The sequence below is a fragment of the Puntigrus tetrazona genome, chromosome 1 (genome assembly GCF_018831695.1).
Source record: "Puntigrus tetrazona isolate hp1 chromosome 1, ASM1883169v1, whole genome shotgun sequence".
NCBI classification, from domain to species: domain Eukaryota; kingdom Metazoa; phylum Chordata; class Actinopteri; order Cypriniformes; family Cyprinidae; genus Puntigrus; species Puntigrus tetrazona.
Genome location: NC_056699.1, coordinates 11,783,411 through 11,799,913, shown reverse-complemented (window position 1 = coordinate 11,799,913; position 16,503 = coordinate 11,783,411). Strand labels below are relative to the sequence as shown.

General features: G+C 35.7%; 1 protein-coding gene and 1 long non-coding RNA gene across 3 annotated transcripts; both read left to right on the top strand.

Moving 5' to 3' along the window:
- Positions 1–3,929: 3,929 nt before the first annotated feature.
- Positions 3,930–6,000, top strand: LOC122328967. Of its 2 annotated transcripts, none has more exons than XR_006247878.1 (3): positions 3,930–4,155; positions 5,143–5,274; positions 5,355–6,000. It is a non-coding gene; the product is annotated as an uncharacterized LOC122328967 (long non-coding RNA). The 2 variants fall into 2 exon arrangements; XR_006247872.1 differs by lacking the exon at positions 3,930–4,155 and adding an exon at positions 4,172–4,401.
- A 5,247-nt stretch (positions 6,001–11,247) lies between these two features.
- Positions 11,248–16,279, top strand: apela (apelin receptor early endogenous ligand). Its single transcript, XM_043225008.1, has 3 exons — positions 11,248–12,079; positions 14,138–14,227; positions 15,914–16,279. The coding sequence occupies exons 1-2, from the start codon at positions 12,004–12,006 to the stop codon at positions 14,224–14,226; spliced, it is 165 nt and encodes a 54-aa protein (XP_043080943.1). The 5' UTR covers positions 11,248–12,003; the 3' UTR covers position 14,227; positions 15,914–16,279.
- Positions 16,280–16,503: the final 224 nt, after the last annotated feature.

The window sequence follows — 16,503 nt, the reverse complement described above, 5'->3', positions numbered from 1 at the left end:
TGTGGGTGTGGACGTATGCATAAAGTTTTGCCATGAAATTCTACATATGCTCAATATAATAAGAGATACTCTATATGATGATGAGAATAATAATAGATATACTCACATATTATTCAAATGGTACAGCCGATTGGTTCCACTTACATTAGCAGCCAACATTGAAATACCAGCCAGTGTGCTTCAGAAACCCTCCACCTTCCCCAGCTCCACCTGTATGAATCTAATATGGGGTAATTTCAAGTACATAAAGATATAAACTTAAAACTTGATTCAATAAATTTAATAAACATTTTTAAGGTAAGTGGTTGCAATCAATTTATTTTAGCTACATTTACATACATTTAGTTGATTAACTTTTAACATTTTTTAAAATGTAGCTAAAAAAAAACTGTTTGTGTGTATAAGTTTTTCATGTATGTACATATGGAGGATTTCCTACATGCTCACAGCAGCATGGCAGTGGATGCATTGGCAGTACATAACTGGGTATATAACTACTATCATACTCTGAAGAAGAGATGCTGTGAGATGTAATTTCACTTATTTATAGAAACCAAAATTGCTGTTTGATGACAAAACTTTTTTTTGTTCCTTTATGTCACACTAGAAAATATCAGATTTTTTTTTTCAGTAAAAAAATATTGAAACAATCTCAATATATTTACTTGAACAGTTGCTATAAGGTATAAATAAGGTTAAAAAAACCCTCTCGAAATCCCAACCAATCTATGTTTAAAACAAGAGCGAATTTATCACACAGTGGGATATGGAAAAATAAATTGTACTCAAAGGGGAAACAAGATGTGGGACTCGTTTTCATGGCTTGCACATAGGAGGGAGCCGTTTCTCTATCACTCTGCACATCAATACATAGCATACAGTCCTCTCTTTTCTTTCTCATCAAGGCTGTCTTCTTATTTCAATTGATTTGTTACATTGAATGCCCTCAAGGAGCTCTTAAAAACAAAACATCTCAGGTTTTTCAAGGCCTGGGACACGCATTGTTAGATATCAGTCACATCAATCCAGATAAGGGTTAGATTTGGCTGGGTTTGGTATAGTTGATGAAATCGAAAGTGTACTTACATGTCAAATGCACGTTTGGTGAGATACAAAAAACTGTTCTGTTTTGTCACTTTTTCTGAACAGATTCTAATGATAATATACTTATAATGACAATGCAATACGAAGAAATTCTGGTCTATAATGCAGACTATTTTATGGTTGTAAATCAGAGGTGCTCAGGCTCTCTCCTGGGAACCTAAGCAAGGTTTTTCAGGTTCATTTGAAAGTTACAGGCAGGTTTGAGAGCAAGGGCCAAGCACCCCTGTGTAAGATAATAGCCTATATGTGCTAATTTTAACTCTTTAAATTTCTAGGTAGAACAAGGACACTTAATTAGTTCACAGGCATCTAAAGGTATTTACCACCAAAAAAAAAGCTCATACCTAAAGCTAACTGGAAATAAAACAACATCCAAAATAAACAAACAGTAAGATCAATTCCTAAACAAAATAAATGTGACATTTAAATTACACTAAAATGTAAAAACTCTTTGGTAAAAGTCAAATTAATTAAAATGTTTTTAATGTTGTTTATTTTGAATATGCTTAAAGACAAACCATGTTGCCTAATGTTTTCTACTTAAAACTGCAGCAGGTCTCAAAAACCCAGTTTGAAACTACATCTGTTTTCTACACGTATTTAGCCAATCCTATCAATGTGCGGGGCAGAGTTTTTCATATCTGGTCGAAGGTTTTTATTAATAATGTTTTTGATTAAAACTAATATAACATCTAAAAGTTAAGTGATTCAAAAAATTAAGAATTTAAGACCGGTTCAAAATGACAGAAATCATACCTTAATCACAGCAGGAAACCCTAATGTTATTGTGCTATGCATAAGAGTTTGCTTGAAGCAATACAGTTGCGCAATATGAATTTAGTCATGATTTAAGAAATATCTTCAGGCAATTTTGCTTGCATTAGAGCTGTTATTTGCTTTAATTGAACATAACAGAATGAACTATGTACTAGGTACTTTATGCATACATCTGGAAATTTAAATGTAAAATTTAATTTAAAATCAATGTTTTATTGAGACATCTAATTAATATAGAGCATAATTCATAAGTCTGAAAAACAGAATATCCTGAAGAAGTTCTTTATTTTTTGTAACTTTTTGAAACTTTCATATATTCTAGATTCACAGATGTAAAACTTTTTTATTTTTTATTTTGATGATACAGCTCATGAAAGTCAAAAATCAAGTCAAAATTTGAATGTTTCCTAAGATTCGGTCTTTATTGACCAAATTTACATTTATGTCTAGTACAGGAGAGAAATAATTGGACATCTGAGACAATCTGCATGGACTTCCAACATATGGGGTATATGCACAACAGGACATTTCTAGTATGCTGTTTCAAAAAGGGGCTGGAGATTCAAATGATTATGATTTTAACCTCTGCTTGCATTTGTATTTGGTATCCAGGGTAGAACCATCGTTAACCTCACCATGCAACACGAGCCAATCATTGCGGTTACCCCCTCATCATATTACAATATCACCTGTATACAAGCAGGTGCACACGCACAACCAAATTAAAAATAATGTACAGCACCAAAGACTTTAAAGTGGATACCCGTATGTGCGATAGTACATGTGAGTAATTGTTTTTTTTAACTAAATATGTGTGTTTTTCCGTCCCTGGCCCTGTGTTGTGCTGGAGTGTTATGTTGTGGCAGTGTTGCTAATTTAGATCCATGCAGTCTGATCAGCTCGTGTGATGGTGTGTCAGTGGTGTTGTTTTGATAATATGCCAGTGCTGCTATAGTATTTCTGCTGCAGTGGTTCTAAAGTATCAGTGAGGCTCTGATTTTGCACTGAGTTTGTGTTTGTTCGTTCAGCCAACGCAGATGGCCTCTCCCTTCACTGAGATGGAGTGGTACACTATTCTCTTATCCCTGGTAGTGTTCAGTCTTTTTACTCTGTATGGCCTAATACAAGAGAGATGTGTGCACGCTACAGGTATGAACAACATGCAAAAACAACATTGTTACGTTTCTGTTAGTTCATTCAAAATTAACTTTGAGTCATTCTGTTTTGACTTGGGCCCGGGGGTTCAAACATGGTCCAATCCAAATATGTTGACTATTTCAACACAGGACAGTCAGACAGCCAGCTTGCTCACTATACTCCAACCAAGCTGTAAAATAGCTTTTCGTGAAAAATAGAACATAAGTGGATACTGACATAAAATCATCCACTTTAAAGAAATGGCAAAGATCAGTTAATAAATGGTTCATCATGTAAAATAAGACTGTAAGTAAATAATTATAATCAAATAACTAACAATGTTTAAATGTGGCTCTGTTAGTCCTAAAACGTTATCATTATGACTAAAAGGGACTTGAAATAAGATGCAAGAGTCACATAGGTTATTTTTTTACCAAGTTTCACCAGTGCTGGGGAGTAACTAGCAACAGAATTACGTCATTTAATTACAAAATAAAAGTGACTGTCGCCAAACTACACTAAAAGCATGTACAGAATCAAAATATTTAACTATTAAGAACATTATTTTAGTTATTATTTATTATTAGTTATAACTAATATTTGTACTGTATCAGTACAGTGCTCATCTGTACCCATTTTTGTATCCCTGTCTAATCAATTGGTAGTCAATCACACTTTTAAAATATTTAATCCATACAAAACCATACAAAATCATTTTTGTATTCTCTAAATACATTCTAGATATCAGAAATAGTTAACCAAACCTTAAACTCAGAAGTAATAAAAACGCTGACAGGACATTATCGTCATTTTTCAAATACCCACAAGTACTGCAAATATTTGAATATAGCCAACAATTGCCATAGTCTAACAAAACAGGCTCAACTAGTTTCAAAAGTGACGTGGCAGTCTTGCTTTGTGGTTTGTCCTCTTTATTTTTTTCATAAAAAGACGAAGAAGGTATCAAAGGAAGACTTGAGGAGCCACTCATCATCTGAGTCCGTCTGCGGGACTCTCCATACTCATGAATGATTTCATGTGACATGGACCAGGATCGGTCATGACCTGACCTGCATGCTGCTGCCTTTATTGCACTTGAAACCTCCTCACCTGGACTGGATCCAGCTGCAAAGTCAGGTAAACAATAAAGACGGCAAGTGTATGTCTCTAGGAAACCTTAAGTCTGAAAAGTGGGTTTGAACGTTGACGTGGTTTATAGCCGGCAGTAAGGAAGTAGGAAGAAGTAGACTATGATTGCTCTGTGTGAGAAGCTTGTAAAACCTAAAAGTCTAACATACAAGCATGTTTCACACACTGTGTATGGTATAAACTGGATGAGCAACTATCGATGGGTTGAAACCTGCTGAAAGAAAACAAAACAAGGTATGTATATCCATTTGTCTCTCTCTGGCTACACACAACTTTAAGGCCCTATAAAATATATATATATATATATATATTTATTTTTTATATATATATATATATATATATATATATATTTTTTTTTTTTTTTTTTTTTTTTTTTGGCTAATTAACACATTTTATTTCAGGTATGTTTTTCAAGTTTTTAACCCCTAAATAGCACTATAATTTAAGTTTGCGGATGTTTCATATCCAAAAATAGCGATCATCATATACCATTATATTTCATTTCACCAGGACAGGGCCAAATAATTTAAATTAACAACTGCAACATTAACAACCATGGGCATTAATACAAAAATGTATACATTTATATGATTACATGTTACCTGCCCTGGTAACATACCAGCATTCATTTCATATTTCCCCTATCTGAGGTGAATATTTGCTTTGTTCCTGATCACTGTTGTGGTTGATTTGTGATAGGAGCTGGCAGTAGATTTGAATTAATTAGCAGAAGTTTTAGCAGTATCTTTAAGGCTCTCCAACTGAATGTGATTTATTGATCCAGTACATAATTGATTTTACATTACATGAATAGCTTCAGGGCTCTTTGCATCTGAGGCGCTTTTTTACACTTACTCTGTAACTACACAAAATCTTCTGTAACTGTTTCATGCTGCTGTGTGATCATGTTTTATATCATGCTTTTACCTTTCTCTCTCACTCTGTGGGTGTGTGTGTGTGTGTGTGTGTGTGTAGAGGTGGAATTCTGTGTGTTTGTTATGGATCTGTTGTTTTCAGGTTTTGAGCTGGTCTTCATCATCATTGCTTTCACTATTATGTGCTTATTCGGCCTGGCTGCTGTTTACACACACAATACAGATCATCAAGGTAAATACACTTTTTATCCACCCACCCAAACACTGGAGTAATGACTAAAACAAAACTGTCCGTATGCGTGTGACCCGCAGATAACTACGTTCAGACGGAGCAGAAGATAATGCAACAAAAGAGTAACTCGAAGAAGAAACAGCGAGTTTTCACCAAAACCAGTCAAGAGCTACCGTGAACACGCAAACAATTACATTTCATATAAATACAGAGTCGTTCTGTTGGTGCTGGAATTAAAAGGCCTGGCTCACCAAATGCAGCTATCGAGTGCGTGAACATCTCTCACGCTGAAAATGGACTTGCTGTTAAGCTCATCTTTTAGTTGACCCTCAAGGCCAGCTGTCTCTGATTGGCTTGGATGCATGCCAGTTTATGCTTGGGTGGGCAAACTGCTTCTAAAGTCTCCGGGTGGGGGTGGCCTTTGGCAATGAAATTGCTGAATGTTTACAGTGAAAATATTTTTTACCTACAAATACAATTTATTTATATCATAATGTTGCAATATTTACATAATGCATTTTTAGAATGTATTTTATTTATTTTTTTACATAAATATGAATATCGTCCAGTTTACATAAATATATATGAATACATTTGAACAAGAATAGAAAATGGTGGCTTTATCTTAATAATGTTAATATTTTTTTCTTCTATAAACGTATGTATTAATTTAATAAAGCTGCATATACATTTACTGTATATGTAAACACAAAGATTTTGGGGGGTTTTATTATGTTATTATGTTTTTATTGTGTAATAATTATTGGGTTTTTTTACCTAATCAAAATAACCCAATGCAGTTTAATTGAAATTCACAATAAAAGTGATCTGTTTTTGCAAACTGCAACTCTTCAAATATATTTAATATATAAACATTTTTTTTCTTAAATATATACATGCATGTGTTTGTATTTATACACATAATATAATAATAATTATTATTATATTTATATACAGATAATAGTTAGGATCTAGAAATCATATGTTGCTGTGTCCTGAAGCATAGCAGTTCACACCATTGTGTTGTAGGACAACTAGCATGTAATTTGTCTTCTTTAAGTCATTTTGCACAAAAAGATCTGTTAACTAACTGCTACCTTTGTATTATGATCATTGAAGGATCTTGAAAATGACTGCACGTTCCTTTATACTATGTGCACTTAATCTTGAAAAGTTTGCCTGAGATTAAGATACACTCATCTGGAAAAGCTTTTTCTTTGTTTCTAATTATGTATGGAAAGTGAAGTTACACAGTGTCCTGTTTAAGACCACGTGCCCTAAATGTCATGCAGCTGAGCAATACAGAGAAGCAATAAAGTTTACAATATATAATTTGTGCTTAAATGGTTCACATATTTATGTGTTGTCTTTCATCTCCATTTCATCTTCTTCACTGATAAAACTGACATTATACATAAAAGAGAGACTTCCTTTGTCATTTCTGCTGTAAATACGGTAAGCGAATATAGGGCGCCCTCTAATGGTGATTATAAAAAACACCAAATCGTCTATAATGCTCCCTAATTCTCAACTCCTTAAAAATTCATTCCCTTCTTGCTTTTCCTTACAGTGATATTCCTTCATGCAGAAAAATAAAGATATGCTCATGAGATCCAGCGACCAATTTTTTTTACGACAAAACCAGTGAAGTACAACTAAAAGAAGAATTTTTGCTGATGTTCTTTGGTCTATTTTTTAATCAGCCACACTGAATTGTCTGTATATACGCAGTATAGCTGTATATGTATAGAGGAATCTACATGGCTGAATAAGTTGGAGGAAGGGAGCGTGTTGGGGGAGTAGTTTGGGTATGCGCTTCCTGGCAGTAACTACTTGGAGTTGTAAACTGGAAAGGGGGTATTGTCTCAGTGTGTGTGTTGTAAAGGGAAGGTAGTAATCTAGTTTTGGAGGAAGAAAGGTTATGGGGAATGCCATTCTTATCTGCTATTGCAACAGTCAACAAAGCTACACGCTGATAACACTTCCTGTTACACTGAACCAATCATATACAAACGCACTTGGCAGCAACAGTCACACTCTCACTTTGAACTCAGCACTGGGCATAAAAACACATGGCAAGAGAAAACATACTCAGGTAAAGAATCTGGACTATTTCTTAAACATACTGTGTGACGTACTAATATAATACATTTTTAAATAGAACTAGACATATTCGCAAGTTAAAAATATAAGCAAATGTTTCATTGATTGTTGTAGTATTCCAACGTTTTAGCAACTTTCCCCTTTCAGGAAACAAGTATGGCAACTCTCTGCCTTTTATTACACACACACACACGCACACACACACACAAACAAAACAAAAGTGACAAAGTAAAATATTTGATTATTTTAATCAGATTTGTAGGTTCCTCGCTGCCCATCCAGACTAATTTTCAGTTTGTTATAAAAAACGTATACCCTGGCAGTTAGAATATATTTTTTCTTTTAAAATAAATGAAATAAAATGTATTTTTGTGGGAGGCTGCCTATCTGCTGATTGACACATCATGTGCTCTTACTCCTAAAAGATGGACTCGACCTCTGACTGCTGGGATGAGGAGGTTTTAAGGTCAGTTTGGGTGTCTGCCTCTCTATCTGTGTGTGTGTGTGTGTGTGTGTGAGAAGACTTGGGTCGAGTGTGTAAAGATCAAGCAGCACAAGCTCTACGTAAGAATCCTTCCTGTGCTCCACAAATGTACACGCAGCATGCCTTTGTACAGGCCTCTTGTTGCTTTGGCTTTGTTTAATTCCATTCTGCAGTACAAACTATTTTCAAAATTGCACCTTAAGGCATTTACATTTCTTTCTCAAAATCGCGAGTGCCGGTACAGCGGGTGGAGTCAGTAACTCGTGTCTCTTAGCACAGGGATTATTTGAGCAGGCAGGTTAATCCAAGTAATGACATCTAATCCCTAATAAAGCAAACGTTACAACACACAGACACAGACATACACCCACCCAGACCGTGCTTCGTCTGTGATTTCATTACGAGTCAATGAGCAAACTGACCCCAACATCAGTGTTTTCATGCATGCGACGCATACACTCTAGGTATCAGTCTCTATGGATACCAGGTGGCTCCGAATAAGAATACAACCTCATTACCATATTCAAACCGAGGGAATAAAGCGCGGGGCACAACGTGAATGACTAGGGAGAATTAAAAGACATACACACAGAATGTAGGATGCCAATGAGGAGCATTTTTGCAAACGCTATAAAGCAATAAAAGTGTATATGCATATGTACATGTCAACACACACACACACACACCCTGGCATGGGGGTGAAAAGCTGGACTTAAGAATGAAGCGTCAGGCTGTTGGTCCATCTATCTCGTCCATTAGCTACATGCTGGGTTCTAATCCTAATTGACATGAAAAAAGCTCAGAGGATGTGTAGTCACAGACACAGTTGGCACAAATGGATGTTTAATAAGGATAGGCAGCATCTATGACAGCTGCACTATATCAGAGAAACCTAAAACACGCACTAAAACTCTCTGACAGGCCAGTATATCAAAGAAGAATTGAGATAAATGGACACACGCATGGGAAAGGTCAATGAGTGGACACACATATGGCTCACACACTGGGCGCGCACACATATGCACTTCATTATGGACACAAACACACACTTACACTCCAAGAGGTCAACTAAGGCACACTCAAACTCATTCTCATTCCCTAAACCTTACCCTACGCACTTCATTAAGCCACTTCATTACAGTGTGGTTTTAGTATTATACATAAACTATTGTTTATATTAATATTTTACATTTTATCTAAATATTTCAATAAAACATATTTAATTTTTATTCCATTCTCTCTCTCTCTCTCTCTCTCTATTATATTATATAATTTGTAAGCAATTTTGCTATTATTTGCTGTGTTTTATATATGTTTAGTTTTTATGGTAAAGATAATTTTTAGTAATTTTCCTTAAGATAGATAGATCGATAGATAGATAGATAGATAGATAGATAGATAGATAGATAGATAGATAGATAGATAGATAGATAGATAGATAGATAGATAGATAGATAGTAATTTGTACTAATTAAATATATTATTTAGGTTTAATTAATTTATTTGCATTTCTTTTTATTATTTGCAGTTTTAGTTTTTTATTTACATTATTTTTTAATTTCAGTCATTTTAGTGCTTCAAATAATTTCAGTCATTTTAGTGCTAACTTAATTCTAGTTAGTTGCTAAGGCAACTATTAAAATTTTACTATGCTTTTCATCTTATATTAATATTTTACTCAGCATTATTTCAATTAACAAAACATGTTTTAAAGTTTTATTTTTTTTGTTTTAGTTAATGAAAATAACCCTGCTTTATTCACATAAATACGCCTACAAATGATCTGATATTTGTGTCATTCGTTTGCTTGATGGGGCTGTTACGTTATTTGCATAATATACTAGTTTTTAAGCATTGTCTTGCACAGCGAAGCCGTTCACAACTCCAGCTCATTATAACACACATGCACACGGGGACACATGGGGTATCTCTAAATCTAATAACATTACCATTTTGGACCCATAACACACTGGGGTATCTGTCCAGTTTAGTATCACATCACTGAACAATAGAATGCACACAAAGAAAAGCCATTCTGAGCTAAAACTCCCACTTTCTGTCCATCAGAAAGTAACTCTTGCATTATTTAGTCTGTTTTGGGATAAACACTCATTGCAACTTTGTCTCCGGCACTGATTTTAAGGGAGCCTGGGTAGACATCATTCAGTGCGATGTTTATGTGCAAATGATACATGGGGGTGTTCCTGAATTAACACTGGCTCAGATTAAATCCTACCTCAACCCTAACGTAAACTATATTTATTTGTTGTGTGATTAATTAGAATTCTAATGCTCTGCCATTACGATATGCCTCTTCGCTCCCTTCCGTGATTTCTTCCAGGGTGATGTACTAGCTATTTCATGCCTCTAAAAGTGAAGTTGAGTATTAAAGAATGTAAATCCATACTTTTGATGAAAAAGGTGGACATTAGCTCTAACAGACTTTGGCCAGTGTGTAAAGTGTGTGTCAAGCTGGCTCTCCTGTTGTGAGGTTTTGTTCAAGGTAGTGAAGTACAATAGTAGCTCATTAGTAAAGAAAGAGCTCATAGATCCAGCTACACTATATCAGCACTTCACAGCTCGTTCACACACACACAGACACACACTAACGCACGCACACACACACTTGTTGGCATTTGTGGTTTATGGGGACTCTCCATTGCGGTAATGGTTTTTATACCAGTTATTGCCCTACACATTTATGCAGATTTTTTTAAAAAAAAACCCACCATTTACTATGTTTTTAAAATGTTTTGTATTTTGAGGACATTGACAGTGTCCTCATAAACCACCGTTATATTGTAATACCTCTGTCAGACCCATATCATTAAGCAAATGTGTGTCCCCATAAACCACAATTGCCAACCTACACACACACTTGACTGCAAGGCCGGCCAATAATTCACACACCTCTTTGACCGGTGCTAATCTCTAACCTAAAACAGACACACTCAACGACATACATATTCTCTATAGTCTATATTTATCCACGCAGATAAAAACACAAATACACACACAGTGGGGTCCAAAAGTCGGAGTATATTCTGCTGCACACTTGTTGATGTGTTTTTGTTAACATGTGATGTAAACAATTTTATTTATTCTAATAATTAATATTTTGGAAACTGTAAACAAACTATAGCTTAAATAATTAAAAATGTAAATGTTAGACAATATTTAAAATGTTATACTCTAAAAAAGAAAAAAAATACTAAAAATAACTACTAGACTAATTAAACATTTATTCATTAATTCATTAAAGATAAATTTGGTTGAAAGGCAAATTAATAAAAACTTTTTCTGTTTTTCTGAGTAGTCTATCTATCTATCTATCTATCTATCTATCTATCTATCTATCTATCTATCTATCTATCTATCATCTAATATACTCTAATCAAATGTAAGATTGTTTAAACAAAAGTTCTCAAGATCTGATATTGTTTTGACAAAATATAAGACATTAAGATTCAATAAAAAGATTAGCAATAGCATTTAAAGGGAAAATAAATTAAAACAGAAGTATTTTGACTATTCTCTGATTTTGGACAGCATTGTAAATCATTCGAAAACACTGTACACAACAAAATATACACATATGTAGTGTGCTCAAATTATGAGATCATAAGTATGATCTCCAAAAAAAATCTTTCTGTGCTTTTTTACCTAATACATGTGGGGTCAATATGTGCAATGCAAAGTGTGTGTGTGTGTGTGTGTGTGTGTGTGTGTGTGTGAAAGAGAGAGAGAGATGTCCCATGTCCCCACCCAGTTTTTGGTTTTCCATACCCCTCCTTCTGTTGTACCCTCTCCTCCCCCTTTCTCTTGTCTGTATAAAGAGGGGGTGAAGCTACATTGTCTCGACTGGACATTCACACTCATCAGGTCATCTGTCTATCTATCCATCCCTCTGGGGAGAGAGAAGAGAGAGAGAGAGAGTGAATATCGCCATCTGAAACTCTGGAAAAGTTGGAAGCCTGAGAACCGACTTGAGCTGCGCATTCACTATAGCGGCAACTCATACGAGTTCAGAGAAAAATTAACGAGACCGACGGAGACATAACAGGATTTGAAGGTTACCTGCGTGCTCTCACAGATACCGGAGACTCCTGAGGACACTCGGGTCTGACTCTCACAGCATCACCATGAGATTCTTCCATCCTCTCTATCTCCTTCTGCTGCTGCTCACAGTCCTGTTCATCACCAGCGCCGAGAGACAAGGTACTTAACCTCAAGAACCTGCTTCGGGGGCACACGACATGCAAATTCGGCTAGGCTAGTTAAATATGAGGGCAAAAAAAGAAAAAATGTGATTCAAAAAATAAATCAATTGTGCGGAAAAAAAACTCTTTTTATTTCCTTCGAAGTGCTTTTGTTGACTAGCCTACTTAAACTGCACATCTAACTTATTTATCATAAAATATCAAGTCAACTTTACTTAGACGCTTACATTTCCAAAGAATCACATTTGTAGTGAGTTCCACTGATTCTTTTGAAGCGATGCCTGATGCGCTGGAGTGTGAAGTACCTGACCGCTTGATCTACAGAGCCACAGCGAGATAACTAACATTTTACTTAGTTGTGAGCTTGCAGACTCAAGTTATGTTATTAAAAAAACGTGTAAAATAAGCCAAAAGAAAGAAGTTAAGTTCCAGACAGCAAGCAAAAGCAAAAACAAAAACTCAGTGCCACTGATTCGCCAGCAAATGACTCTTATGAACAGGTTCTTTTACTGGTTTGAATCAGATGAACTCTCAGTGAGTGCTAACTGAATCAACATCTGATTTACTTACTAAACTGTAAGTTATCGTCTCGAAATGTTTTGTGTACTAAAGGTTTGTAAAACAAACAGCCCTATCGTAACAGAATGGTTATCCACAGGGAGTAGTTAGAAGTAGCCTTGTTAGTTTACGAAGATATATATATTAGTAGTATTTTATATTTGAGACTAAACGCAAATATATATATATATATATATATATATATATATATATATATATATATATATATATATATATATATATATATATATATATATATATATTTATATATATTATATATATATTTATATATATTTTATTATGAGATATATTTATTTTTTTACCATATCGTCTACTGTAGACTGTAGACAACTATCCGACTGTTCTGCTGTGAGTCACTTTGGATAAACGTCCCCTCATTAGTAAATAAGGATCTACTTGGCATATTTAGGTCTGTCCTGGTTAGTGGTCTGTGCTCAGTCATGGCTGATTTAGGGTCAGTGCTTTGAGTGGATTTTAAGTGGCGCTTGACGCTTCTGAAAAGCTCAGCATCTTAACATACTCCAGACACGAGCTCGGGTTTCACAAAGACTTCACTTGACCCTTGACTTGGGAATAAATGTTTTTGCACTTTTATACTAAATATAACAACATATCAACATTTTTTTTTAATCATTTAGGCTATCGCACAACTAAAAATGAAAACAAAATCACGCACGAGAATAAGCCATTTTACACAATTTACGTTTTTTTTTCCAGCGTTTATCCCTATACCAAACACAGATATATTCGCTTACAGTAACTAAATGTAATTTAGCCTACGTGTATACGCTCTCATCCCCCGCTGCTGTGGCGGCTATGCGCAATTAATCTGGTGCCCGTGGGCGATCAAGCACCGGCGTTCATTGTTAGTCATGATGTTGAGCACAATGGTATAATGCATTAGCATAGGGTTACTGCGGTGAAAGAGAGAAAGAGAGGGAGGTACATGGAGTTCGCATAGCTTTAGTCAAAGGCAGATATAAAAGCACCCGCTTCTCCTCCCGTGCGCACCGTGCCATTGTCCTTGCGCCTCTGGGAGAGGATCTAATAGCTGCTTATGGAGGGAAGTGACATGAGCGTTATCACAAGAACCTCTGATTGTTATATTGCCCTCCAGATTGTTTGTTACCAACTAGGGAGACCATTGATTTTGATTTTATTTCAGGTAACACCCCAGTGAGGGGAGGGCTTTAGGAGGCAAGGGGTGCATATCTTCCTGACCCCCTAAAATATAAAATGACAATAAATATCGTAAAGACCGTTATTGAATTATTAGGACAATTAGAGCTGCTCTTCACCTGAAATGGTTTCATGCCTAAAGAACTTTGCAACATTAATATTGTTATTTTCTTGTTGTGAAGCTACTGTAAAACAATGCATTATATAAAGCATAAAAATTCTTATTTAAATGTGGACTTTTGGCATAAATAATAATAGTCTATAAGCCTAACAACAATTTTTTCCTCCCTTTTTCCAGATTTCCTCAACCTGAGGCGGAAATACCGCAGACACAACTGTCCAAAAAAACGCTGTCTGCCTCTTCACTCCAGAGTGCCATTCCCTTGAGGTAAGACTTCACTTCACTGGCTATTTATTCCCTTTTATTACTCTAAGGAATGAGCAAATATTGGAAAAGAGCTATCAAAGAGGAACATCATTAAGAAATCCAAATTCTGACATTCCACGCAAGTATTTGCAGGCAAATAATCGCGAAATACCTCAAATTTCTTTTGCAACTCCTTGACAACACACACCAGATCTTGCCTAACAAGTGCATGCACTTAATTTAAGAATACATTTATTTAACGAATTAAGGAAAACATTTACATAACAAAAGAAACGTCCCAATAATGATTTCCATTCAAAACATCCCCTTTTGAAATGTTTAAAAAACGGCTATGCGAAAATTAGTTACAACATTAAGAGAATGTTCCATTTAATCTTTTTGCGATTGTTTCTTTTGAATGGTCTTCTGGAACTGGAATAAGTAAATCTCCAACTATAATTTCAGGTGACTCTGAATGAACATTCTAATTACGGTACTGGAGGAATGTTTGTTAACTTTGAGAGAATTTTGAGAGAACTGTGTTAGAATGTTCTGAGAGCGTTCGCTGTTAGCTGGGCACCACTACATTGTAATCTCTGGAGAAGGGACGGCCAGATTAATTAACAAGCCGGCTGCCGGATCTTCTGCGGCCTTAAGCCACAGCGGAAACAAACAGAGAGACTTTGGGTAAATACCCTGTACTAAATGAGCTGGGAAATTATTGGATCTTTATAGCCGTGTGACTTTCTCTCGGGCCGGGAGTAAACACAAACACTCCACACCCACCCACACACACACACACACACACACACAAAGAGTGGAAACCCACATAGCCCGAGCAGAGACACACAGACGGACGAGAAAAGCCCTACCCCCCGTGAATACAACCCATTTTAACTATCTGCCACACACACTGTAAAACTTGGGTGGGACGCCTAGCAATGCTATAGTCCTCTAAAACACCTGGTGGCCAATTCAGTGAAGGGTGCACTACAGTTATGATATGGTTTACCAATAGAAATAGAAAAGATAACAGATCGATATAACAAAATGGAACCAGAATAGAATGCATGATTATTAATTAATGTATTTTCCTATTCTATTGTGTTTTACAGTTTAGATTGCATTTCTTAAGCTCTTAGTAATAGCCTAATCAGGGACAGGTGAGAAGCTGTAATGTATGTAATGTAACAAAATACACTAAAATAAAATAGTCTAAAAAGAAAATACTATTCAAAAATGCATAATTACCACACAAAGGGGTCCATGACGTGCGATAGAGGTGAATAGAGATTGTGCTGCTAAAAGGCCTTTTTTTGACTTGAAGAGCAAATATAGAGAGTCATAGTTGGTTCTTGCTTAAAAATTCTCATTCTCAAATCTCAAAATACTCAAGAGTGGAAAAGCATGCGCGTGATGCGACAATGTATCTTTGGGGACACTCATTCACTGTGACAGCCTACCGGAGCCGCCTACTGTTTTCAGACACTCTGGAGAGGTTGTCACCTTTAACCTTTACTCTATGACCCCCACACAATGAGCCAGAGCTAGTCTGGAGTTAACAAAACACACAAACAGATGCACACAAACACATATATAGCAACAACGTCTCAACGAAAAGCTGCACAAAGACCACCTCAAGAACAATGAATATCTATTACATAGGCTTAAATGATGGCTGATTGAAACTGTTTCTGTTTTCTTCAGGTTTCACAACTACTCAAGTCCGCAACTATGACGTCTTGTCAAGCCTTAAGAAAACCAAAGATCACAGTGATGGATGGGAAATGGGAGAGGAGTTTCATATCAGACTCGCCGAGGACTGTTTGTTTGCCTGTATACAGTAATCAAGCCACGCTAGTCACTTCTGCAAAGGAAGTGTGTTGTTTTATGAATGTTAAGCGAATAAGCCATGGGGGCATCAACTGCAACCAAACATGCTGAAAACTCATCGCCCGACCGGTTCGAGTTTGTCAGAATCATTGTAAATAGTAAAAACTGATATGTGTTTATATGTAAGTTATGCACTTCAAATGTTTTATTATTATCCTGATTAAATAAAAAAGTGTATTGTCTTTTCACCTGGGATTTATATGTCGCAATCCTTGGGGGAGGTCTAGACCGCCCAGTTTGACAATTGGTATTGGCAAATTGGGATTGTTCTCGTTTTGAAAAAAAAAAAAAAAAAAAACACACTGTTCAGAAAGGTCACCATTCTTGATCCCAGACTGAACTTTTTACTGCATTTGCATTTTCTGTTGGCTAGTACCCTTAAAGACATTTATACATTCAGTAAC